This window comes from Pan troglodytes, chromosome 4 (genome assembly GCF_028858775.2).
Source record: "Pan troglodytes isolate AG18354 chromosome 4, NHGRI_mPanTro3-v2.0_pri, whole genome shotgun sequence".
In the NCBI taxonomy this organism is placed as follows: Eukaryota; Metazoa; Chordata; class Mammalia; order Primates; family Hominidae; genus Pan; species Pan troglodytes.
The window spans coordinates 40,860,094-40,887,795 of record NC_072402.2 but is presented as its reverse complement, the minus strand read 5'-3'; the positions used below and the strand labels follow the sequence as shown (position 1 = coordinate 40,887,795).

Below are 27,702 nucleotides of genomic sequence, written 5' to 3'. Positions count from 1 at the left end.
CCCAGAGACTATCTTAGTATCTTACGTGAAGTAAATACTAAAAAGTATTGTTTAGTAAAAGAATGAATGTAGGGCAGGAAGGATATGGTGAGTAGGCTTTAAGTAACATTATACTAAAAGAAGCCTAAATTTCCATGTTAATGTATGGAATGAGAGGAAGGATATAAATTTCTATCCAGTGTATGTACCTAAAAATTAAAAGCGTATATATATTTCCTTTTATAAGAAAGCATCCTAGCCTACTAAAGTAGTTTGAATCTTTCTCTCTTACCTTTGATATTATCTAGTTTGTGCCACTCACAGACACAGCAGGTACACTTTCCTCATCTTCCTATAATAAAATGATTATCACAAATTTACATTATGTCAGCCTTTTTTTTTTTTGAGACAGAGTCTTGCTCTGTTGCCCAGGCTGGAGTGCAGTGGCATGATCTTAGCTCACTGCAACCCCTGCCTCCCGGGTTCAATCAATTCTTGTGCCTCAGCCTCCCAAGTAGCTGGGAAAAGGTGTGCATCACCACGCCTGGCTAATTTTTGTATTTTTAGTAGAGACGGGGTTTCGCCTTGTTGGCCAGGCTGGTCTTGAACTTCTAACCTCAAGAGATCCATTCACCTCGGCCTCCCAAAGTGTTGAGATTACAGGTGTGAGCCACTGTGCCTGGCCACTGTGCCAGGCTTTTAAAGAAGATATATATCTCTCTTTTGAGATAATAACTAGGTGGTCTTGGGTATACCACATCTCTTTTGAAACTACTTTTTAATCACTTTGTACTCTGAGATGTGTGTGTATGTACGTGTGCATGTCCTTCTAGTGTATTAATGTTAATTCATGTTTAAAATCATAAAAGCAATATTTGCACATTGCAAAAAAAGTTAAAAATTACAGAAAGGTATTAAGTGGAAAGTCAAAGTTCCTCCGCACTTATCGTGGTAGGCTGAAAATGCCCCCTCATCCACCCTCACCAAAAGATATCCATGTCTTCATCTCTAGAACTTGTAAATGTCAACTTTATTTGGAAAAAAGACCTTTGCAAATATGATTAAGTTAAGGATTTTGAGATTAGTGGCTTATCTTCAATTATCTCAGTGAGCCTTAAATACCGTCACAAGCATCCTTAAGAAAGAGGCTGAGCAGGATTTCACACACAGAGGAAAAGCTGATGTAAAGTCAAGGGAGAGGTTGAAGTGATGCAGTCAAAATCAAGGAAGGCTGGCAGCCACTGGAAGCTGAAAGAGGCAAGTAACAGATTATCCTCTACAGCCTCTGGAAGGAGTCAAGCCCCACTGATATCTTGATTTTAGCCCAGTGATTCTGATTTTGGACTTCTAGTCTGTAGAGCTGTGAGAGAATAAATTTCTGTTGCTGTAAGCCACCCAGTTTGTGCTGGGTTATAGCTGTCATAGGAAACCTATACAGATTTGGGTACCAGAAAGTGGGGTGCTATTGTAACAAATACCTAAAAATGTAGACGTGGCTTTGGAACTGGAAAGCCTGGATTGTCTTGAACAGACATCTGGTAGAAATGTGGATGTTAAAGATCCTACCAGGGAGGGCTCAGGAGGAGCATATTAGAGAGAACCTGTATCATCTTAAATAATGCATATATCATCATGAACACAATGTTGGTGAAAAAATGAGCATTAAAGGCATTATTGGCAAGGGCTCAGAAGGAAATATAGAACAAGTTTTTAGAAGCTGGAGGAAAGGCGTTCCTTGCTATACAGTACCAGAAAGCCTAGATTTGTCCTGCAAGTTGTGTGAAAGCAGAACTTGTAAATGCTAAACTTAGAGGTTTAGCTGAGGTGATTTCCAAGTTAAGCACTGAGAGTGCAACCTGGTTTCTTCTTGGGGATTATAGTAAAATGTGAGGAGAAAAAGATAAATTGAAGAAAGAACTGTTAGGCAAAAAGGAACCAGAACTTGATGATTTGGGAAATTCTGTCCATCAAGATTGGAAAAGATGGTAAAAGTTGGAGATTCCTGTAAGAAAAGTGTGCTTTGTAGAGAAGGCCAAGGGCATAGCTGGAAAACTTTTGTTAATGCTGAAGAGAGTAGGAATGTGACTCATGGACCCATTCAACCATCTTAGCAGAAGCCAGAAATATAGGTGGGCCTGTGGAAATATCTGTGAAAGATCCTGTTGTCTAGTGGCATGAATCCCTGATCTATGAAAGACCCTGTTGTCTAACGGCATGAATCCCTGTGACACACATGGTAAATTCACAAGGTTTTTTGAAAATGCTCTGTCTGCAGAAACACTGCATCTTAGACTGAAAGAGAGAGAATGAAATGAAGAACTGCCAAGATTTTAGAGACAGTAAATAGGTTAATGAAACTACTCACCTGCAAATGTATGCTACCCTTCAAAAGAAAAGAAAACACCAAGAACAGAGAGTTAGCAATGAGTGAAGAGTAACAGATGGCTGTGATATAATAGAGGCAGACTAGTCAGAAGCTTAGGAGATTAGTGAATAGATAGTCAAAGAGAGCCTGGCTAAAACTATAGTCCATCTTGGTGGCCCAGAAGAATGTTGTGTATATCCAAGGCAATGTCCTTTGAGGAGATGCTAGAGAAGAAACTTCTGAGTTACTGGTCCCTGGCTAAATGTAGGCCAAACTCAAAACTCCCTGAAGAATGAACATAGTCTATAAGCCACACCAGATCCAACAGTAAAATGTAAAAATCTTTCTGATTCAGGAAGGTTAAACACAACCTCTAACCAATCAGTAATTGACCACTAAATGGTCTTGAACCAAGGGTATTCTGTTGGAAACCAGGATAAAGATAAAAACAAGAAAAAAATTTTGCAAACAGGGTCACAAGACTGCACACTGTGAGGGAAATAGACTTCACAACTTATCAAACAAAGAAGCAACCCAAGTTGGGCACGTGGGTTGGGGGACTCAGGATCCAGAGTTGCTATAATACATTATCTTAAATGTCCAGTTTGGGCCAGATGTAGTGGCTCATGCCTGTCCCAGTGCTTTGGGAGGCCAAGGCAGGAAGATAACTTGAGGCCAGCAGTTCTAAACCAGCCTAGGTGACACAAGCAAGATTCCATCTCTACAAAAAATACAAGTAAAAATAATTTTTTAAAAAGCTGGGTGTGGTGGTGCATGCCTATTGTCCCAACCACTCAGGCAGCTAAGGCAGGAGGATCACCTGTTCCCAAAAATTCGAGGCTGCAGTGAGCTATGATCACATCACTGCACTCCAGCCTGGGCAACAGAGTGAGATTCTGTCTCAAAAGAGAGAGAGATAGTGAGAAGGAGAGAAAGACAGACATGAAAAGAAACACTAAATTATGACCCATACACAGGATAAAAAGCAGCCATAGGAACTGCTTTGAGAGGGCCTATATGTGCAAAAAACACTCTAAAACAGCTATTATAAATATGTTCAAAGAGCTGATGAAAGCCATGTTTAAAGAATTAAGAAAAAATATGGTGATAATTTATAAAATAGAGAATATTAATAAACAGAAAGTTTTAAAAAAAATCAAATGGAAATTCTGGAATTCAAAAGTATAATAACTGAAAAGAAAAATTCACCAGAGGCCTCAACAGGAAGTTTAAGCTGACAGAAAAAAAGAATCACTGAATTTGGAGAGACAGATTAATAAAGATTACACAATCAGAAGAACAGATTTTTAAAAGAATGAAGAAAAATGAATAGAACATCAGAGAAATATGGGGCACCATTAAGCACAACAACATACACATTACAGGAGTTCCAGAAAGACAGGAGAGAGAAAAAGCAGCAGAGAAAAATATTCAAAGAAATAATAGCTGAAAACTTGCCAAATTTGATTCAAAGCATTAATGCACATATCTAAGAAGCACAACATACTCCAAAAAAGATAAACAAAAGGGATATATATCTAGACATAATCAAAGTCAAAATGTTAAAAGTCAAAGATAAAATCATGAAAGCAGCAAAGGAAAAAGAACTTATCATTTAGATAAGAACCCCAATAAAATTAGTATCTCACTTATTAGAAACAATGAGGTCCAGAGACAATGGGATGAGACAGTCAAAATGCTGAAAGGAAAAAAAACTGCCAAGCAAGAATCTTATATCTAGCAAAACTATAAATGAAAGCAAAATAAAGACATTCACAGATTAAAAAAAAAAAAGCTGATAGAATTTATTGGTAGAAGACCTGCTTTAAAGGAAATACTAAAGGTAACTGGGCTGAAAGCAAGTGACAATAACTCAAATCCACATGAAAAAGCATATGAATAATGGTAATTATACAGATAATTATGGGAGATAATATGATTGTATATTTATTTTCCTTTATTCCCTTAACTGATTTAAAAAGCAATGGCATAAAACAATATGATATTGTATTATAAGGCCTATAACATTTATAAATGTAATATACTTGATAATAATACCACAAAAGAGGCAGATCAGAATAAAGCTGAATTGGAGTAAAACAATGATACCAGTTGGTAACTTGAATCTATAGGAAAACATGCACAGAACCAGAAATGTAAAATAGGAAGCTTAATAAAATAAACTCTATAAATAAATACTTGCTCTTCTTATCTCAGCTTCTTTAAGAGACATAAGACCATATAAAGTAATATTTGTAACAATATATTGTATTTATAAAATATACAAACATGCATAACAGTAATAGAACAAAAATAGGGAAAAATAATTTTGTTATACGGAAACAATGTTTCTATATCTCACTGGAAAAAGGTTAGCATAAGAATGAAGTCAGTTCTGATAACTTAAGAAGCCCTAGAGCATCCACTAAGAGCATAACTCAAAAATATACTAAAAAAATCATTAAAGGAATTAAATTGTTACACCAGAAAATATTCACTTAATGTAAATAAAAAAGCAGTATAGGTGGGAAAAACACAAAAAGATGAGATAGACTGAATACAAAAAGGGAAATGGCAGGTTTAAATCCAACCATATCAATAACAACATTAAATATGAATGGATTAAACAACCTAATCAAAAGGCAGAGATGGTAAGATGTGATTCTTTTTAAAAATATACTATCTGAGACATACATTGGATTCAAAGATAACAAACAAGATGAAAGTCAAAGGATGGAAAAAGACATACCATGCAAATGGCAAAAGAGACCTGGAGTGGTGGTCTGGTTTGGCTCTGTGTCCCCACTCAAATCTCATCTTGAATTGTAATACCATAATCCCCACATGTTGCGGGAGGGACGCAATGGGAGATAATTGAATCATGGGGGCGGTTTCTCTATGAACAGTGTTCTCATGGTAATGAATAAGTCTCATGATATCTGATGGCTTAATAAGGGGAAATCTATTTCTCTTGGTTTTCATTCTCTCTCTTGCTGCTGCCATGTAAGAAGTGCCTTTCCCCTTATGCCATGATTGTGAAGCCTCCCTAGCCACATGGAACTATAAGTCCATTAAACCTCTTTCTTCTGTAAATTGCCCAGTCTCGGGTATGTCTTTATCAGCAGTGTAAAAACAAACTAAAACAGTAAATTGGTACCAGTAGAGTGGGGTGCTGCTGAAAAGATACCTGAAAATGTGGAAGCAACTTTGGAACTGGCTAACAGGCAGAGGGTGGTACAGTTCGGAGGGCTCAGAAGAAGACAGAAAAAGGTGGGAAAGTTTGGAACTCCCTAGAGACTTGTTGAATGGCTTTGACCAAAATGCTGATAATGATGTGGACAATGAAATCCAGGCTGAAGTGGTCTCAGATGGAGATGAGGACCTTGTTGGTAACTGGAGCAAAGGTGACTCTTGTTATGTTTTAGCAAAGAGACTGGCAGCATTTTGCCCCTGCCCTAGAGATTTGTGGAACTTTGAACTTGAGAGAGATTATTTAGGGTGTCTGGTGGAAGAAATTTCTAAGCAGCAAAGCATTCAAGAGGTGACTTGTGTGCTGTTAAAGGCATTCAGTTTTATACAGGAAGCAGAGCACAAAACTTTGGAAAATTTGCAGCCTGACAAGGCAATAGAAAAGAAAATCCCATTTTCTGAGGAGAAATTCAAGTCAGCTGCAGAAACTTGCATAAGTAATAAACAGCTGAATGTTAATCCCCAAGACAATAGGGAATATGTCCCCAGGGCATGACAGAGATCTTCACAGCAGCCCCTCCCATCACAGGCCCAGAGGTCTAGGAGGAAAAAATGGTTTCATGGGCCCGGGCCAGGGCCAGGGTCCCGATGCTGTGTACAACCTAGGGACTTGGTGCCCTGTGTCCCAGCTGCTTCAGCCATGGCTGAAAGGGACCTATGTAGAGCTTGGGCTGTGGCTTCAGAGGGTTCAAGCCCCTAACCTTGGCAGCTTCCACATGGTGTTGAGCCTGCAAGTACACAGAAGTCAAGAATTGGGGTTTGGGAACCTCCGCCTAGATTTCAGAAGACGTATGGAAATACCTGGATGCTCAGGCAAAAGTTTGCTGCAAGGGCAGGGCCCTCATGGAGAACCTCTGCTAGGGCAGTGCTGAAGGGAAATGTGGGCTTGGAGCCCCCACAGAGAGTCCCTACTGGGGCACTACCTAGTGGAGCTGTGAGAAGAGGGCCACTGTCCTCCAGACCCCAGAATGGTAGATCCACTGACAGTTTGCACCATGTGCCTAGAAAAGCCAGAGATACTCAACACCAGCCCATGAAGGCAGCCAGGACAGAGACTGTACTCTGCAAAGCCACAAAGGCGGAGCTGCCCACGACCATGGAAACCCACCTCTAGTATCAGCATGACCTGGATATGAGACATGGAGTTAAAGGAGATCATTTTGGAGCCTTAAGATTTGACTGTCCCACTGGATTTCGGACTTGCATAGGGCCTGTAGCCCCTTCATTTTGGCCGATTTCTCTCATTTGGAATGGTTGTATTTACCCAATGCCTGTACCCCCATTGTATCTACAAGGTAACTAACTTGCTTTTGATTTTACAGGCTCATAGGTGGAAGGGACTTGTCTTGTCTCAGATGAGACTTCGGACTGTGGACTTCTGAGTTAATGCTGAAATGGGTTAAGACTTTGGTGGACTATTGGGAAGGCATCATTGGTCTTGAAATGTGAGGACATGAGATTTAGGAGGGGTCAGGGGTGGAATTACATGGTTTGGCTCCATGTCCCCAGCCAAATCTCCTCTTGAATTGTACTCCCATAATTCCCATGTGTTGTGGGAGGAACCTGGTGGGAGATAATTGAATCATGGGGGCAGTTTCTCCCATACTGTTCTCATGTTATGTTTTAATGAAAAATCTACTTAGATACCACAGCCCAGGTGCTAGGTATGCTCATTGCTATTGGATGTTATTGCTTTTAGGTATTTTCAGTGAAATATATCCTTTTAGAAAGGAAAAAAAATCTTGAGTTCATACTGATATTTTCATTTCCGACTTCATTGTATAGATTTATGCTTAACTTTGGTTCTCCACCTACCTGTATGTCTTTTTTTAAGCTAAACATTTGTTTCTTGATACAGTAACTGAATTACCTATTTCTTTATCATCTAATATACTTACAATATTACTGTTAACAATGCCAGTATTACTATTAACAATGAAACTACTAACGATGTTTATTTTGGTAGTTCTTTTTGTTAGAGTATATTCCATTAGGGATGAAGAGAAAGAATACTGTCTTTTGAAGTACAAGTTTAATATTCTTTATTTGAAATGCTTGGGACCAGCAGCATTTAGAATTTTGGATTTTGGAATATTTGCATTACCCTATGGGTATGATGCAGGCCTTTTTGACACTTTCAATAATATATTTATACCACAGAGCAGAAAATAAGCAAAAAACCCACAGTGAGTAATGCACATAGGTCTTGGCCCCATGTGGGGCAACGTGGGGAACCTGGTGTTGGTGTGTCTGGTCTGAACGTGTGCTATTTTATTACCCTTTGTGGATGTGCTTGCATGAAGGAATCTGGGCATGTCCAGAAAAGCTGAATTGCAGCTGAAGGGAGCTAAGAGGGTCTTTTTCTCTTAGGATGACTGAATAAATTGTATGTTGTGTGCCAGTGTGTTGACTGCAATCATCATATGAAATCAGGTGTGAAATTTTTCACTCATGGCATCATGTCAACACTCAAAAAGTTTTGGATTTCTGATTTTTCGGTTAGGGATGCTCAACCTGGACTTGAAAGAATTTTATTCTCTATACTACTAACTTCTTATGTAAGAAAGTCAGCTGATTCTAGAGGGAGGAAAATACTTGAATCAATAGTATGATCAAAGGTGAAAAGCCATGGGCAAGCTTTAAGTAGAAGTGTATTTCCTTAAGGGGCCTACTGTTTAAGCTAAATAAGTGATGACTGTGATGCTAGCCACTTACGGAAATTTCTCTTCTTGTTCCAGTTAAGAACCCCTGGTGGCTTTAAAATATGTCTGTAAATTTAACTTTCCTGCCTCCAAAGGTAGAGCCTAATTTCCCTCCTCAAGAGTACAGGCTGGAGTTTTAGTGGCTTGCTTTTAACAAATAGTATATGGCAGAAATGACAGTATGTGACTTCTAAGGCTAGGTTAAAAAGTATTGTGGCTTCCTCCTTGTTCTCAATCTTGATTCATTAACCCTGGGGGATGCCAGTTGTCATACTGTGAGGACATTCAAGCAGCTCTATGGAGGGGTCCATGTGGCAATGAACATGGCTCCTGCCTGTAGCTATGTCAGTGAGCCACCTTAGAAACAGATCTTCCAGCCCCAAACTTTTTGTTGATTGTGTTCCCAGTCAACATCTTGACTACAACCTCATGAGAGACCCTTAGACAGAACCAACTCACCTATGCCACTCTGAAATTCCTGACTCACAGATACTGCAACATGATAAATGTTTATTATTATTTTAAGTTTTGTGGTAATTTGTTAGGTAGCAACAGATAACTAATACAGAACCTAAATGTAGGTTTAAAGTAGGTGGACACTCACTGAAAGTCATTTATTACTCTTTGGTGAGGAGAGAGCTTTTCAAAGGTAGAGAGTACATAAGCAGGCGTCAGAATTCCAAGTATTGGGCTACAGAGGAATTGGTAAGTGTAGATAGTTGGCGAAAGGACTGCCAAAGTATTAGTTACTGCCAAAGTAATGTATTCACTCCCTTGGGATCACCAACTGGATTTCCAGAAGAGTGAGGCTCTAGCTTCTGCCTTTTCCCTTCCTCCGTACCTTTTTCTCATGCTCCTTGATCCTGAATTTGACACAAAACCTCCAGAGATAAACACCACAGCTCTTATAGCAACCTCCTTATAAAACTATTTTTCCTGAAAGAAACCAATGCATTCTGTATTTTCTTTGCTGAACAAAATGTAAATATCCAGGCATAAATTCTTTATGTTTTGCTTGTATATGGCTTGTATATGAATTATAGATTTAATCGTATCTACCATTGCTTTCAATTTCCCTAGCTGGCCTTAAATTCCCAATGTAAAGTAGTTTGAAAGGTAGAATTTTTAGGTTGCTGTGTCTTAATAATTTTTAAGGGATTTGACTTATATTGTATTGTCCCTGTGATATGTATGGCATTTTTCTCTCCATGACATTTTATAGCTTTTACAATTAGATTGTGTCCTTTGTTGTGATTCAATGTCTTATGCTTTCAGAGTTGTAATTTTTTGTACCCACTTCCATGGTATGGACCATGTGATCATAAAGGTTTAAAGTCCAAATATTCCAAAATCCAAAAAAAATTCAAAATCCTAAACACTGCTTGTCCCAAGCATTGCAAATAAAGAATATTCAACTTGTACTTCAAAAGACAGTATTCTGACTCTTCATCCCTAATAGCATATACTTTAAGAAAAAGAACTACCAAAATAAACATCATTAGTAGTTTCACTTTTAATAGTAATACTGGCATTGTTAGTAGTAATATTGTAAGCATATTAGATTATAAAGAAATAATTCAATTACTGTATTAAGAAACAAATGTTTAGCTTAAAAAAAGACATACGAGTAGGTAGAGAACGAAAGTTAAGCATAAATCTATGCTATGAAGTCTGAAATGAAAATATCAGCATAAACTCATGATTTTTTTTCCTTCTAAAAGGATATAGTTCACTGAAAACGCCTAAAAGCAATAACATCCAATAGCAATGAGCATACCTTGCATCCAGACTGTGGTCTCTAAGTAGATTTTCCATCAAAACATAACAATTTACAGAAAATATGTGAAGAAATAAGCTAAACAATACCACAAAGATAAAATGAGCCAAAACCAGAATTTGGGAAATTCTATAGGACAAATAAGCCACTTTTTTCAACAAATAGGAGACATAAAAATCCTAAAATATAGAAAGGACTGTTGTAGATTAAAACATATTTAAGATACATAACAAATACATATGATGTATGAAGCTTAATGTATTCTAATTCAAATTAAAACTTTCTATAAAAACACATATTTTAGATAACCTCAGAAATCTGAATATAGACTGGATGTTAAATGGTATAAAGAAACTTAACTTTTATTAGGTGAAATGATATTGCGAGTATGAAAAACTTTTTCTTATCTGTTAGAGGTTTGGGCTCAAGTATTTATGGGTAAAATAGTATTATGTCTGGGATTTCTTTAAAATACTCCAATAACAAAATCAGTTCATGTTCTAGCCAAACAGTCCAGAGTTCTACCACATAATATAATGTATAATCAATTTTCACAAGAGAGTTTACTGCAAGGCCAGGTGTGGCAGCTCCTGCCTGTAATCCCAGCACTTTGGGAGGCCTAGGCGGGCGGATCACTTGAGGCCAGGAGCTCAAGACCAGCTTGGTCAAACTGGTGAAACCCCATCTCTACTAAAAATACAAAAACTTAGCTGGGCATGGTGATACATGCCTGCAATCCCAGCTACTCAAGAGGCTGAGGTACAAGAAGCGCTTGAGCCCAGGAGGCAGAGGTGGCAGTGAACCGAGATCACGCCACTACACTCCAGCCTGGGTGATAGGGGGAAACTCTTGTCTAAAACAAAAACAAAAACAAAAAAGGGTTCACTGTAGACACACATAAAATGAATAATCACCATGTCTGAGGCCTATTGTTTCAATATATGTGAATCCCCAAATCAATGCCAACAAACCCCTTCATTTCAACATCCCATACACTCACAGATTATAGGATACTTCAAATAAAAACTTTGTTAAAGTTTTGATAGCTTATTTCAATGCCATTACCTTTACCTACTAACAAGGTAAACCTAATAAAACAGAAATAAAGGTTAGTCTGGCATGACTTGTTCTTAGTGATGCCTATGATTCCCAAAGAGCACTACATTCTTGCCTATGTCTTCCAACCATATATTTAATAACTTTTTGCACATTTTCTAAGGAACAACATTGAGCTGATCATTTGTAATTCTCAAATTCTAACTTTTCCACTCTTTAAAAAATGTATTTATTAACAGTTTTATTAAGATGTAATTCACATGCCACACAGTCTACCGATTTAAAGAATATAATTCATTGTTTTTTAGTATATTAAAAGGGTTGTATAACCCTCACCACAATCTAATTTTGGAACATTTTCATTCCCCCTAAAAGAAACCCTTTAACCATTAGTTGTCACTCACCATTCCCCACCCTCTAGACCCCCCATCTCTAATCTGTCTCTATAGATTTGACTATTACGGATATTTCAAATTAATGGAATGGTAAGATGTGGATTTTTTTTTTACTGCTTTTTCACTTTTAGAAAATAGGATATTATCTTTTAGTATCTCTCCCATAAAACAATTAAGACCTGTAAGATAATATATTCTAGTTCCTTCAACACTCCAGAATGCTTAAAGAAGCTCACACTCCCCAGGTAGTAGGACCAGCATTGGGTTCCCAAGGCTTCCCTGTTTGACATCTTTACTCCTGTGACACCAAAGGCATTTCAGCAATCCAATACCCAGGGCCTAGGCCATTTCTCTGATCATCTTTGCCTGACATCACACCAACTACTGGTTTCAACTTTTAATTTTCATGACTCTTCTCTAGACTTCCACTCCTGTCTTGTCATTCTCTTCTCTCACCACTAGTCAGGATATGCCATGGTGCCAAGAGCATATGAACCACAGGCAGATTGGAGGATTGCAAGAGGGAATGCAGTAAGTGGGGAAACTGGATTCTGGGAATAGAGGCCTGTGTCTTTGGTTCCTTTAACATCATTGAAGGAACCAGAGATTATTTCATATATGCAAAGGCCAAATAGGAGACAGCCAATGCTAGACTGTGAGGCAGAAATGGATTGGAGCCAAGTTCGAAGTGGGGCAAAGGAACAAATAGGAAAGAAAAGAAGAAAAATTAAAATGCTCAGGGCTCACTTTACTCAAAGGAAGAAAAGACTCTTGATCAGTATAGGTCAGCTCTGGGAAGTGAGGGAGCAAATGGGCTATGGTGTTAGACAGAAGAAGTGCTTTGGCATGAGGTTTCTCTGCTTCTGACAGAGAAAGGATTCACACTGTCACATGTCCAAGCCTGCATTCTTCTGGCCATTAAACTGGATCCTGGGAAGAATTCTCTCCTCCTAGTCCTCTAAACTTTATGCAAAAATGACCACCCATCACCAAGATATACATTATCAAACAAGCAAACAAACAATGAAAAACAAACAACAAAAAAAACTGCCTAAACCCTTCTGAAGTACTGTTTCATACTATGAAGGAATATGCCCTGTCTATTCCCATGGCTCCCAGCAGCCTTCTCCGCCTCTGCCTGTGTTAGGCATTTCTTCTGTAAATAGGCAGAACAAATCTTCTTAATCCCAGATAGTTAATACCCTTTCCCATCCTAGAAGTTTTTAAACCCAGAGGCAAATTTCAATAACTGAAATGAATAACAAGATATCTTCAGCAAGTGCCTCAGCCTTGCAATGTTGTCCCAGGGCCAGAAAAAATGTGTAGTAAGCTAAAATAAATATGGTTTCTGAGATAAACCATGTATACTAGAATTCATAATCTTAATGTTACCATTTATTGCAGTTACTATTAACCAACTGGTATGCAATTATAGTAGTCTGATATTTTAACCTGCTGATACATCCTGGCTGATCATTAAGCTGAACTGATCAGAAACATTATCCTGCCTTAGGCCGATTATGAAAGTGACACCAGACTCCATAAAGCTGTAAACCTCCTATCAGGACTGGACATAACTGCGTAACACTCTATAAGAAGGAAACATTCTTCTAAACCCTATAAAGCACCATATTAAAGGAGTTTTAAAGGAAAACAAGTTGAAAAAAATACTATGTAACCAAAAAGCTCTATATGGTTATTAAAAATAACATGTAAAATGACACCTATCATATTACACACAACAAACCCATCACACAGTAAAATTTCATTATAAATTCTAAGTATTCATTAGCAGAATGAAATTAAACTAAAATTTCTGTATGTTTTTCTATTGTGTGGTCCCAGAGATATTTAATATTTGCAAAATATAGTATTTGTTCTGCAAATAAAAGCATCACAGTACCTTATAATGTCCATTCATCACTGCATCATGTAGGGGAGTAATCTGGTATAATCCTTTGATATTTACATCTGCTCCACCTTTTAATAGTTCACTTGCTGTCCGATAAAATCCTCCTACACTAGCTTCATGAAGTGCTGTCCAACCTATCATACAAAAAGATACGGCATTTGTTTACATTTGGCATCTTAATAATGTTTTGTGCTTGCCCTTAAAAAACAACTTTGATTCTAAGTTGTTTCTTCAAAAATATTTTGATTATATGAGTCAAGATAGTATCACCTGAAAGCACACTATATTATTTGGTAGGTTCAATAAACCTGAAGGACAAATCAAACTCCTACCCCTCAACTCTGCTGTGAAAAAATGTGAAAAGAAACAAAATATTTGAAAGTAATCTTGACCTCTCCAAATAAATAGGCTGTGCAGGAGTCATTATCAACTCAAAGTGAATGCTGGTTGCAGGCTGCTTTTCTGCAGAGATGAGGGGAGAAAAGCTTTATTTCTAGTTCAAGGTACTTCCATTAAAGTATCCAGCTGGCTGGACTACGTATCACTCAGTTCAAAAGGATATATTCATTTTTTCTCCTTCTTTACAAAAAGCTATTTATAGTAGTTTAACAAACCACAAACTGCTCCAAGAAAACCAGTCATACAGGCAAATATTCTTTTTCTTTGTTGGCCAAGGACAATGGTATAAGTTACAGATATTTATTAAATTCCAGTAAATCATATGACAGATGTAAGAAAACTTTAAAGTTGCACGTCAAAAGAGACTTTCACTAGCTCTTCTCAGAACACTCATCATAAAATAGGGATTACGAATCTCAGCTTATGTTTCTTAGTTTTTATGAGTATCACAGAATGTTTACCAGCATCCCTGGCCTCAACCCACCAGATGATAGCAGAAACGCCTATCCTAGTTCTAACAACTAAACATGTTTCCAGAAACTGCCAAAAGTACCCTGGGGAGGGGGTGGGAGCAAAAGCACTCCAGTTGAGAACCACTGCCTCAGGGAAGAAGTTTCTCCTATAGTATTATTACTGAGTTTTGAGGAAGAAATGAAGAGACCCCAAAATGGTAAATATACAGTTAACAAGGTTTTTTCCCTATAAATTTCCTTAAAATGAATATGGCTTGTTTAAAGCAAAAGTTATAAAATTTATGTCTGTAGATATATATGATAGCTATAGCACAACGGATATGGGGGAATAAATGGACTATATGTATTCAATGTCCTCATATTTCATATGAAGTATTATAATATTAATTCAAAGATAACTGTGAAACATTAGAGGTGTACACTTAATCCCTAGAGTAACTACGAAAAAATACTGCAAAGACAAAGAAAGAAACAAAATACAGATTAAGCACATAGAAAACAATTAGTAAAATGGCAGACCTAAATCTAACCATTTATGTTAAATGTAAATTGACTAATCACGCTAATTTTCAATTAAAAGGTAAGACTGTCAGAATGAATAAAAAAAGCAAAACTGTCTGCTGTTTACAAGAAACATAGTTTATTTTTGTTCCAACTTTTCTTTTAGGTTAAGGTTGTACATGTGCAGATTTTTTAAATGGGTAAATTGTGTGTCACTGAGGTTTGGTGTACAAATGATCCCATCACCCAGGTAGTGTGCATAGTACCCAATAGATAGTTTTTCAACCCATGCCCCACTCCCTTCCTCCTCCCATAAGTAGTCCCCAGTGTCTACTGTTCCCATCTTAAGAAACATGCTTTAAATATAAAGACACAGATAGGTTGAAAATAAAAGGATAGAAAAAGATACAGTAAAAGGACAGAAAAACATATAGTAAATAAGCAGGAAACATAAGAAGGCTAGATGTCTATATTAATATTATATATAGTAGAGTTCAAGATAAAGTATATTACCAAGCAATAAAGACAGACATTTCATGGTGATGAAAGAGTTAATTTATCACAAGACATGACAATCATAACTTTATGTATCTAACAACAGAGCTTCAAAATATAAGGAGCAAAAACTGCCAGAATCAAAGAAAGAAACAGACAATTCCACAATCACATTTATGAGGATTTTAACATCTCTCTAAAAAAAACGGATCAATGAGACATAAAATCAATAAAGATATAGAAGAGCTGAACAACATTATCAACACCTTTACCTAGCTGAAATTTATAAAACATTACATCCAACTAAAGAATAAACATTCAAGTGCACCTGGGATATTCAACAAAGGAGATAATATATTATGCAATAATCAATTTTCAATAAATGTAAAAAGGTCAAAATCATGTAAAATGTATCCTTTATGTTCTTTTTAGTCAAATTAGAAATCAATAACAGAAAGGTATCTAGAGAATCCCCAAACATTTTAAAATTAAACAACTTCTAATATAATCACTGGATCAAAGAGGAAAGCATATGAGAAATTAAAAATATTTCAAACTGAATTACAATGAAAATAAAACATATAAAAATCTGTGAGATGCAACTACTAAAGTAGTTCTTAGAGGTAAATTAAAGCTTTAAATGCTTATATTAGGCAAAAAGGTACAAAATCAGTGACCTCATTTTCTACCTTATTAAAGCTAAAAGAACAAAGAAAACAAAAATAAGTAGAAGGCAGAAAAAGAACAGAAATCAATAAAGTATAAAACAAATAACAAAGACAACTAAAAAAGCCATAAATCGATTCTTGAAAAAAATCAGTAAAATTGAATAATACAACTAAAAAAACCCCACAACTTACCAAAACAGACATAAGATGGAACAGAAAATCTGAATAGCCTATACCTATTAATGAATTTGTTATCAAAACTCTCCCACAAATAAAACTATAGGCCCAGATGGTTTCACTCCTAATTCTGTCAAACATTTAAGAAAGAAAAAAAAAAAACTTAAATATTAGACAAATTCATTCAGAAAATAGAAAAGGTGAGAAGACTTCTTACCTTATGCGGCCGGCATAACCCTGATACCAAAACCAAAGGCATTATAAAAATATTATACACTGATAATTATAAATCTATAAAGATAGATTTTTTAAAATCCTTAACAAAATATTCGCAAATCTTGATCAAAAGGATCCAGAAAAAAGCATTATCCCCCTCAAAAAAATCACAGACAAAAGAATTATCTCTCCCCCAAAATTATAGGCCAATGTTACTCATGAACACAGATGCAAAAACCCTTATTATAGCAAATCGAATCCAGCCATATATAAAAAGAATGATACATCATGACCAGATACAGTTTATTCTAAGAATGTAAGGTTGGTTTAACATTTGAAAATCAATAAAGCTAATTCATCACAGTAGTGAAATAAGAGAGAAAAATTATATGGTCATATCAATAGATGTATGAGAAGTACATGAGAAAAGCTAGCATAAACTCTACTTAAAAACAAAAAAACTCTGTAAATTAAGAATAGGCTCCTTGATAGAGACACAAAAAAAACTTAAAAAAATCAATGAATCCAGGAGCTGGTTTTTTGAAAAGATCAACAAAATTGATACACCTCTAGCAAGACTGATAAAGAAGAAAAGAGAGATGAATCAAATAGATGCAATAAAAAATGATAAAGGGGATATCACCACCGATCCCACAGAAACACAAACTACCATCAGAGAATACTATAAACACCTCTACGCAAATCAACTAGAAAATCTAGAAGAAATGGATAAATTCCTCGACACATACACCCTCCCAAGACTAAACCAGGAAGAAGTTGAATCTCTGAATAGACCAATAACAGGCTCTGAAATTGAGGCAATAATTAATAGCCTACCAACCAAAAAAAGTCCAGGACCAGACAGATTCACAGCCGAATTCTACCAGAGGTACAAAGAGGAGCTGGTACCATTCCTTCTGAAACTATTCCAATCAACAGAAAAAAAGGGAATCTTCCCTAACTCATTTTATGAGGCCAGCATCATCCTGATACCAAAGCCTGGCAGAGACACAACAAAAAAAGAGTATTTTAGACCAATATCCCTGATGAACATTGATGCAAAAATCCTCAATAAAATACTGGCAAACCGAATCCAGCAGCACATCAAAAAGCTTATCCACCATGATCAAGTGTGCTTCATCCCTGGGATGCAAAGCTGGTTCAACATATGCAAATCAATAAATGTAATCCATCACATAAACAGAACCAGTGACACAAACCCCATGATTATTTCAATAGATGCAGAAAAGGCCTTCAAAAAAATTCAACAGCCCTTCATGCTAAAAACTCTCAATAAACTAGGTATTGATGGGACGTATCTCAAAATAAGAGCGATTTATGACAAACCCACAGCCAATATCATACTGAATGGGCAAAAACTGGAAGCATTCCCTTTGTAAACCAGCACATGATAAGGATACCCTCTCTCAACTCCTATTCAACATAGTGTTGGAAATCCTGGCCAGGGCAATCAGGCAAGAGAAAGAAATAAAGAGGATTCAATTAGGAAAAGAGGAGGTCAAATTGTCCCTGTTGCAGATGACATCACTGTATATTTAGAAAACCCCATCGTCTCAGCCCAAAATCTCCTTAAGCTGATAAGCAACTTCAGCAAAGTCTCAGGATACAAAATCAATGTGCAAAAATCACAAGCATTCCTATACACCAATAACAGACAAACAGAGAGCCAAGTCACGAGTGAACTCCCATTCACAATTGCTACAAAGAGAATAAAATAGCTAGGAATCCAACTTACAAGGGATGTGAAGGACCTCTTCAAGGAGAACTATAAACCACTGCTCAATGAAATAAGAGGAGACAAACAAATGGAAGAACATTCCATGCTCATGGATACGATGAATCAATATGATGAAAATGGCCATACTGCCCAAGGTAATTTATAGATTGAATGCCATCCCCACCAAGCTATCAATGACTCTTAACAGAATTGGAAAAAACTACTTTAAAGTTCATATGGAACCAAAAAATAGCCTGCATAGCCAAGACAATCCTAAGCAAAAAAAACAAAGCTGGAGGCATCATGCTACCTGACTTCAAGCTATACTACAAGGTTACAGTAATCAAAACAGCATGGTACTGGTACCAAAACAGATATATAGACCCACAGAATAGAACAGAGACCTCAGAAATAACAGCACACATCTACCACCATCTGATCTTTGAAAAACCTGACAAAAACAAGAAATGGGGAAACGATTCCCTATTTAGTAAATGGTGCTGGGAAAACTGGCTAGCCATATATAGAAAGCTGAAACTGGATCCCTTCCTTACACCTTATACAAAAATTAATTCAAGATGGATTAAAGACTTAAATGTTAGACCTAAAACCATAAAAACCCTAGAAGAAAACCTAGGCGATACCATTCAGGACATAGGCATTGGCAAAACTTCATGACGACAACACCAAAAGCAATGGCAACAAAAGCCAAAATAGACAAATGGATCTAATTAAACTAAAGAGCTTCTCCACAGGAAAAGAAACTACCATCAGAGTGAACAGTGAACAGGCAACCTACAGAATGGGAGAACATTTTTGCACTCTACCCATCTGACAAAGGGGTAATATCCAGAATCTACAAGGAACTTAAACAAATTTACAAGAAAAAACAACCCCAACAAAAAGTGGGTGAAGGATATGAACAGACACTTCTCAAAAGAAGATATTTATGCAGCCAACAGACACATGAAAAAATGCTCATCATCACTGATCATCAGAGAAATGCAAATCAAACCCACAAAGAGATATCATCTCATGCCAGTTAGAATGCGATCATTAAAAAGTCAGGAAACAACAGATGCTGGAGAGGATGTGGAGAAATAGGAACGCTTTTACACTGTTGGTGGGAGTGTAAATTAGTTCAACCATTTTGCAAGACAGTGTGGTGATTCCTCAAGGACCTAGAACTAGAAATACCATTTGACCCAGCCATCCCATTACTGGGTATATACCCAAAGGATTGTAAATCATGCTACTATAAAGACATATGCACATGTATGTTTATTGCGGCACTATTCACAATAGCAAAGACTTGGAACTAACCCAAATGCCCATCAGTGATAGATTGGATTAAGAAAATGTGGCACATATACACCATGGAATACTATGCAGCCATAAAAAAGGATGAGTTCATGTCCTTTGCAGGGACATGAATGAAGCTGGAAACCATCATTCTGAGCAAACTATCACAAGGACAGAAAACCAAACACCGCATGTTCTCACTCATAGGTGGGAATTGAACAATGAGAACACTTGAACACAGGGCAGGGAACATCACACACTGAGGCCTGTCGGGTCGGGCGGTTGCCTGGGGGAGGGATAGCATTAGGAGAAATACCTAATGTAAATGACAAGTTAAAGGGTGCAGCACACCAACATGGCACATGTATACCTATGTAACAAACCTGCATGTTGTGCACATGTACCCTAGAGCTTAAAGTATATTAAAAAAAGAATAGACTCCTCAATCTGATAAAGAGCATCTATAAAAACCTATAGTTAAAATCATGTTTAATCGTGAAATATGCTGAAATATTGAAAGAGGCAAAACTAATATAGAGTGAAAAATATCAGAACAGTAGTGGCATCTTGAGAGTGAGGAATGACTGAGAGAGGCATGAGGGAACTTTCTGGGATAGTGTATCTGTCAACATTCATCAAATGGCACATTTAAGATTTGTAGTTCACTATATGAAAATGTTACCTCAGAAAACACACACACACACACACATTCACACACACCCCTGAACTCTAATAATATTCATGCTGGGGTGTTTAGTGATAAAACACACTGTTGGTTGGGGTGGAGCCAAGATGGCCGAACAGGAACAGCTCCAGTCTACAGCTCCCAGCGTGAGCGATGCAGAAGACGGGTGATTTATGCATTTCCAACTGCGGTACCGGGTTCATCTCACTGTGGAGTGCCGGATAGTGGGTGCAGGACAGTGGGTGCAGTGCACCGTGTGTGAGCCGAAGCAGGGTGAGGCATCGCCACACCCGGGAAGCGCAAGGGGTCAGGGAATTCCGTTTCCTAGTCAAAGAAAAGGGTGACAGACGGCACCTGGAAAATTGGGTCACTCCCATCCTAATACTGCGCTTTTCCAACAGGCTTAACAAACAGCACACCAGGAGATTATATCCCACACCTGGCTCAGACGGTCCTATGCCCACGGAGCTTCACTCATTGCTAGCACAGCAATCTGAGATCAAACTGCAAGGTGGCAGCGAGGCTGGGGGAGGGGCGCCTGCCATTGCTCAGGCTTGAGTAGGTAAACAAAGCGGCCAGGAAGCTCAAACTGGGTGGAGCCCACCACAGCTCAAGGATGCCTGCCTGCCTCTGTAGGCTCTACCTCTGGGGACAGGGCACAGACAAACAAAAGACAGCCATAACCTCTGCAGACTTAAATGTCCCTGTCTGACAGCTTTGAAGAGAGTAGTGGTTCTCCCAGCACGCAGCTTGAGATCTGAGAAAGAGCAGACTGCCTCTTCAAGTGGGTCCCTGACCCCCGAGTAGCCTAACTGGGAGGCACCCCCAAGTAGGGGTGGACTGACACCTCACATGGCCGGGTACTCCTCTGAGACAAAACTTCCAGAGGAACAATCAGGCAGCAGCATTTGTGGTTCACCAATATCCGCTCTTCTGCAGCCACTGCTGCTGATACCCAGACAAACAGGGTCTGGAGTGGACCTCCAGTAAACTCCAACAGACCTGCAGCTGAGGGTCCTGACTGTTAGAAGGAAAACTAACAAAAAGAAAGGACATCCACACCAAAAACCCGTCTGTACGTCACCATCATCAAAGACAAAAGGTAGATAAAACCACAAAGATGGGGAAAAAACAGAGCAGAAAAACCAGAAACTCTAAAAATCAGAGTGCCTCTCCTCCTCTAAAGGAATGCAGCTCCTCACCAGCAACGGAACAAAGCTGGATGGAGAATGACTTTGACGAGTTGAGAGAGGAAGGCTTCAGAAGATCAAACTACTCCGAGCTAAAGGAGGAAGTGCAAACCAATGGCAAAGAAGTTAAAAACTATGAAAAAAAATTAGACGAATGGATAACTAGAATAATCAATGCAGAGAAGTCCTTAAAGGACCTAATGGAGCTGGAAACCACGGCACAAGAACTACGTGAGAAATGCACAAGCCTCAGTAACCGATGCGATCAATTGGAAGAAAGGGTATCAGTGATGGAAGACGAAGAAAGGGTATCAGTGATGGAAGACGAAATGAATGAAATGAAGTGTGAAGAAAAGTTTAGAGAAAAAAGAATAAAAAGAAATGAACAAAGCCTCCAAGAAACATGGGACTATGTGAAAAGACCAAATCTACGTCTAATTGCCGTACCTGAAAGTGACGGGGAGAATGGAACCAAGTTGGAAAACACTCTGCAGGATATTATCCAGGAGAACTTCCCCAATCTAGCAAGGTGGGCCAACATTCAAATTCAGGAAATACAGAGAACGCCACAAAGATACTCCTCGAGAAGAGCAACTCCAAGACACATCATTGTCAGATTCACCAAAGTTGAAATGAATGAAAAAATATTAAGGGCAGCCACAGAGAAAGGTCGAGTTACCAAAAAAGGGAAGCCCATCAGACTAACAGCTGATCTCTCAGCAGAAACTCTACAAGCCAGAAGAGAGTGGGGGCCAATATTCAACATTCTTAAAGAAAAGAATTTTCAAACCAGAATTTCATATCCAGCCAAACTAAGCTTCATAAGTAAAGGAGAAATAAAATACTTTACAGACAAGCAAATGCTGAGAGATTTTGTCACCACCAGGCCTGCCCTAAAAGAGCTCCTGAAGGAAGCACTAAACATGGAAAGGAACAACCGGTACCAGCCACTACAAAAACATGCCAAATTGTAAAGACCGTCGATGCTAGGAAGAAACTGCATCAACTAACGAGCAAAATAACCAGCTAACATCATAATAACAGCATCAAATTCAGACATAACAATATTAACCTTAAATGTAAATGGGCTAAATGCTCCAATTAAAAGGTGCAGACTGGCAAACTCGATAAAGAGTCAAGATCCATCCGTGTGCTGTATTCAGGAAACCCATCTCACGTGCAGAGACACACATAGGCTCAAAATAAAGGGATGGAGGAAGATCTACCAAGCAAATGGAAGACAAAAAAAGGCAGGGGTTGCAATCTGAGTCTCAGATAAAACAGACTTTAAACCAACAAAGATCAAAAGAGACAAAGAAGGCCATTACATCATGGTAAAGTGATCAATTCAACAAGAAGAACTAACTATCCTAAATATATATGCACCCAATACAGGAGCACCCAGATTCATAAAGCAATTCCTTAGTGACCTACAAAGAGACTTAGACTCCCACACATTAATAATGGGAGACTTTAACACCCCACTGTCAACATTAGACAGATCAACAAGACAGAAAGTTAACAAGGATATCCAGGAATTTAACTCAGCTCTGCACCAAGCAGACCCAATAGACATCTACAGAACTCTCCACCCCAAATCATTAGAATATACATTCTTTTCAGCACCACACCACACCTATTCCAAAATTGACCACATAGTTGGAAGTAAAGCACTCCTCAGCAAATGTAAAAGAATGGAAATTATAACAAACTGTCTCTCAGACCACAGTGTAATCAAACTAGAACTCAGGATTAAGAAACTCACTCAAAACCGCTCGACTACATGGAAACTGAACAACCTGCTCCTGAATGACTACTGGGTACATAATGAAATGAAGGCAAAAATAAAGCTGTTCTTTGAAACCAACGAGAACAAAGACACAACATACCAGAATCTCTGGGACACATTCAAAGCAGTGTGTAGAGGGAAATTTATAGCACTAAATGCCCACAAGAGAAAGCAGGAAACATCTAAAATTGACACCCTAACTTCACAATTCAAAGAACTGGAGAAGCAAGAGCAAACACATTCAAAAGCTAGCAGAAGGCAAGAAATAACTAAGATCAGAGCAGAACTGAAGGAAATAGAGACACAAAAAACGCTTAAAAAATTAATGAATCCAGGAGCTGGTTTTTTGAAAAGATCAACAAAATTGATAGACCTCTGGCAAGACTAATAAAGAAGAAAAGAGAGAAGAATCAAATAGACGCAATAAAAAATGACAAACGGGATATCACCACCGATCCCACAGACATACAAACTACCATCAGAGAATACTATAAACACCTCTATGCAAATAAACTAGAAAATCTAGAAGAAATGGATAAATTCCTCGACACATACACCCTCCCAAGACTAAACCAGGAAGAAGTTGAATCTCTGAATAGACCAATAACAGGCTCTGAAATTGAGGCAATAATTAATAGCTTACCAACCAAAAAAAGTCCAGGACCAGACAGATTCACAGCCGAATTCTACCAGAGGTACAAGGAGGAGCTGGTACCATTCCTTCTGAAACTATTCCAATCAATAGAAAAAGAGGGAATCCTCCCTAACTCATTTTATGAGGCCAGCATCATCCTGATACCAAAGCCTGGCAGAGACACAACCAAAAAAGAGAATTTTAGACCAATATCCTTGATGAACATTGATGCAAAAATCCTCAATAAAATACTGGCAAACCGAATCCAACAGCACATCAAAAAGTTTATCCACTATGATCAAGTGGGCTTCATCCCTGGGATGCAAGGCTGGTTCAACATATGAAAATCAATAAACGTAATCCATCATATAAACAGAACCAAAGACAAAAACCACGATTATCTCAATAGATGCAGAAAAGGCCTGTGACAAAATTCAACAACTCTTCATGTTAAAAACTCTCAATAAATTAGGTATTGATGGGACATATCTCAAAATTATAAGAGCTATCTATGACAAACCCACAGCCAATATCATACTGAATGGACAAAAACTAGAAGCATTCCCCTTGAAAATGGGCACAAGACAGGGATGCCCTCTCTCACCACTCCTATTCAACATACTTTTGGAAGTTCTGGCCAGGGCAATCAGGCAGGAGAAGGAAATAAAGGGCATTCAATTAGGAAAAGAAGAAGTCAAATTGTCCCTGTTTGCAGATGACATGATTGTATATCTAGAAAACCCTATCGTCTCAGCCCAAAATCTCCTTAAGCTGATAAGCAACTTCAGCAAAGTCTCAGGATACAAAATCAATGGGCAAAAATCACAAGCATTCTTATACACCTATAACAGACAGAGAGCCAAATCATGAGTGAACTCCCATTCACAATTGCTTCAAAGAGAATAAAATACCTAGGAATCCAACTTACAAGGGATGTGAAGGACCTCTTCAAGGAGAACTACAAACCACTCCTCAATGAAATGAAAGAGGATACAAACACATGGAAGAACATTCCATGCTCATGGGTAGGAAGAATCAATATCGTGAAAATGGCCATACTGCCCAAGGTAATTTACAGATTTAATGCCATCCCCATCAAGCTACCAATGACTTTCTTCACAGAATTGGAAAAAACTACTTTAAAGTTCATATGGAACCAAAAAAGAGCCTGCATCGCCAAGTCAATCCTGAGCCAAAAGAACAAAGCTGGAGGCTCATGCTACCTGAGTTCAAAGTATACTACAAGGCTACAGTAACCAAAACAGCATGGTATTGGTACCAAAACAGAGATATAGACAAATGGAACAGAACAGAGCCCTCAGAAATAATGCCGCATATCTACAACTATCTGATCTTTGACAAACCAGACAAAAATAAGCAATGGGGAAAGGATTCCCTATTTAATAAATGGTGCTGGGAAAACTGGCTAGCCATATGTAGAAAGCTGAAACTGGATCCCTTCCTTACACCTATACAAAAATTAATTCAAGATGGATTAAAGACTTACATGTTAGACCTAAAACCATAAAAACCCTAGAAGAAAACCTAGGCAATACCATTCAGGACATAGGCATGGGCAAGGACTTCATGTCTAAAACACCAAAAGCAATGGCAACAGAAGCCAAAACTGACAAATGGGATTTGATTAAACTAAAGAGCTATTGCACAGCAAAAGAAACCACCATCAGAGTGAACAGGCAACCTACAAAATGGGAGAAAATTTTTGCAACCTACTCATCTGACAAAGGGCTAATATCCAGAATCTACAATGAACTCAAACAAATTTACAAAAAAAAAAACAAGCAACCCCATCAAAAAGTGGGCAAAGGATATGAACAGACACTTCTCAAAAGAAGACATTTATGCAGCCAAAAAACACATGAAAAAATGCTCATCATCACTGGCCATCAGAGAAATACAAATCAAAACCACAGTGAGATGCCATCTCACCCCAGTTAGAATGGTGATCATTAAAAAGTCAGGAAACAACAGGTGCTGGAGAGGATGTGGAGAAATAGGAACACTTTTATACTGTTGGTGGGACTGTAAACTAGTTCAACCATTGTGGAAGTCAGTGTGGCGATTCCTCAGGGATCTAGAACTAGAAATACCATTTGACCCAGCCATCCCATTACTGGGTATATACCCAAAGGATTATAAATCATGCTGCTATAAAGACACATGCACACGTATGTTTATTGCGGCACTATTCACAATAGCAAAGACTTGGAACCAACCTAAATGTCCAACAACAATAGACTGGATTAAGAAAATGTGGCACATATACACCATGGAATACTATGCAGCCATAAAAATGATGAGTTCATGTCCTTTGTAGGGACACGGATGAAGCTGGAAACCATCATTCTCAGCAAACTATCGCAAGGACAAAAAACCAAACACCGCATGTTCTCACTCATAGGTGGGAATTGAACAATGAGAACACATGGACACAGGAAGGGGAACATCACACACTGGGGACTGTTGTGGGGTCGGGGGAGGGGGGAGGGATAGCTTTAGGAGATATACCTAATGTTAAATGACGAGTTAATGGGTGCAGCACACCAATGTGGCATAGGTATACATATGTAACAAACCTGCACATTGTGCACATGTACCCTAAAACTTAAAAGTATAATAGTAATGATAAAAAAAAAAGAAGCCACATGTTGAACATGGTAGACTCAAAAAAAAATAAAAAATAAAAAAAATAAAACACACTGTTGTCTATAATTTCTTTGAAATGCACCAAAATAAAGATGGATTGATGGATGGACAGAGAGATTTCAAGATGGATAGGTATCTGATAAAATAAATATGTAGAATCTAGATAATAGGTATATGGATAAATAAATAGGTCATGTGAACTTTTTGAATATTTTAAAACTACCTATCTTTAAAATGTATATACAAAAACGATTTCCCCCAAATATTGTTTCTTATAGAAGGTATGAATTCATTGCTGTTTAGGTTCTGGAACCTGTGAAAATTTGCTTACCAATATGTACATTGGTTAACTTGATTATCTATCACAGGTCCCAGTTAGATGGGATGAAAAATTAAGTATCAGAAACTCAAAAGTCATTAACTTTGGAATGCAGATGATGATTTTCCTTCTAGAAAACTTCCTTTCCTTGTCTAGATTTTGCTCAAACTACAATAAAAATTAGTTTCCTAAAGAAGATGAAAATGGGCCAGGAGAGGTGGCTTATGCCTATAATCCCAGCACTTTGGGAGGCCGAGAAAGGCAGATCACCTGAAGTCAGGAATTCAAGACCAGCCTGGCCAACATGGTAAAACCCCATCTCTACTAAAAATACAAAAATAATCAGGCATGGTGGCAAGCGCCTGTAATCCCAGCTATTCGGGAGGCTGAGGCAGGAGAATCTCTTGAACCTGGGAGGGGAAGGTTTCAGTGAGCCGAGATAGCGCCATTGCACTCCAGCCTGGGTGACAAGAGTGAGAGTCCAACTCAAAAAAAAAAAAAAAAAAAAGACTAAAATGTCTACTATAGAAATGAGAAAATAACCACAACCAAATATTACTTTTCTCCTTGAGCCCCGAATGCCTGAAAGATAAGGTAAATATAAAAGTAAACATATGGCTTCCAAGGAAAAGCCAGTATCCTATTTTAAAGTTACTGAAGAAAATTCCCAAAGAAAACAAGATACAAGTGTGAGTGATCCAAAGTCAATGATGGGGCAGGGGGAGGAGGTGCTTAAAAATGAATCCCCAATACCCCTGATGAACACAGGGGCAAAATCTTCAACAAAATACCAGCAAACTGAATTCAACAGTACATTAAAAAGATTATTCATTATGATCAATTGGGATTCATCCCAGGGATACAAGAGTGATTTAACATGCACAAACCAATAAACGTGATATATCACATTAACAGAAAGAAAGACAAAAACCATATGATCATTTCAAAAGATGCAGAAAAAGCATTTGATAGAATTCAACATCCCTTCATGATAAAAATTCTCAACACATTAGG

General features: G+C 37.9%; 1 protein-coding gene across 11 annotated transcripts in view; it reads right to left on the bottom strand.

Annotated features, from left to right (window-relative positions):
* ANKRD31 (ankyrin repeat domain 31) overlaps positions 1-27,702 on the bottom strand; it is a 173,014-nt gene that overhangs the window by 91,674 nt on the left and 53,638 nt on the right. For all 11 annotated transcript variants that reach the window (XM_063810360.1, XM_063810362.1, XM_009449014.5 and 8 more), the window contains exon 11: positions 13,427-13,569. In XM_063810360.1, the coding sequence (XP_063666430.1) occupies positions 13,427-13,569 (143 nt within the window). The remainder of the gene's footprint in view (positions 1-13,426; positions 13,570-27,702) is intronic.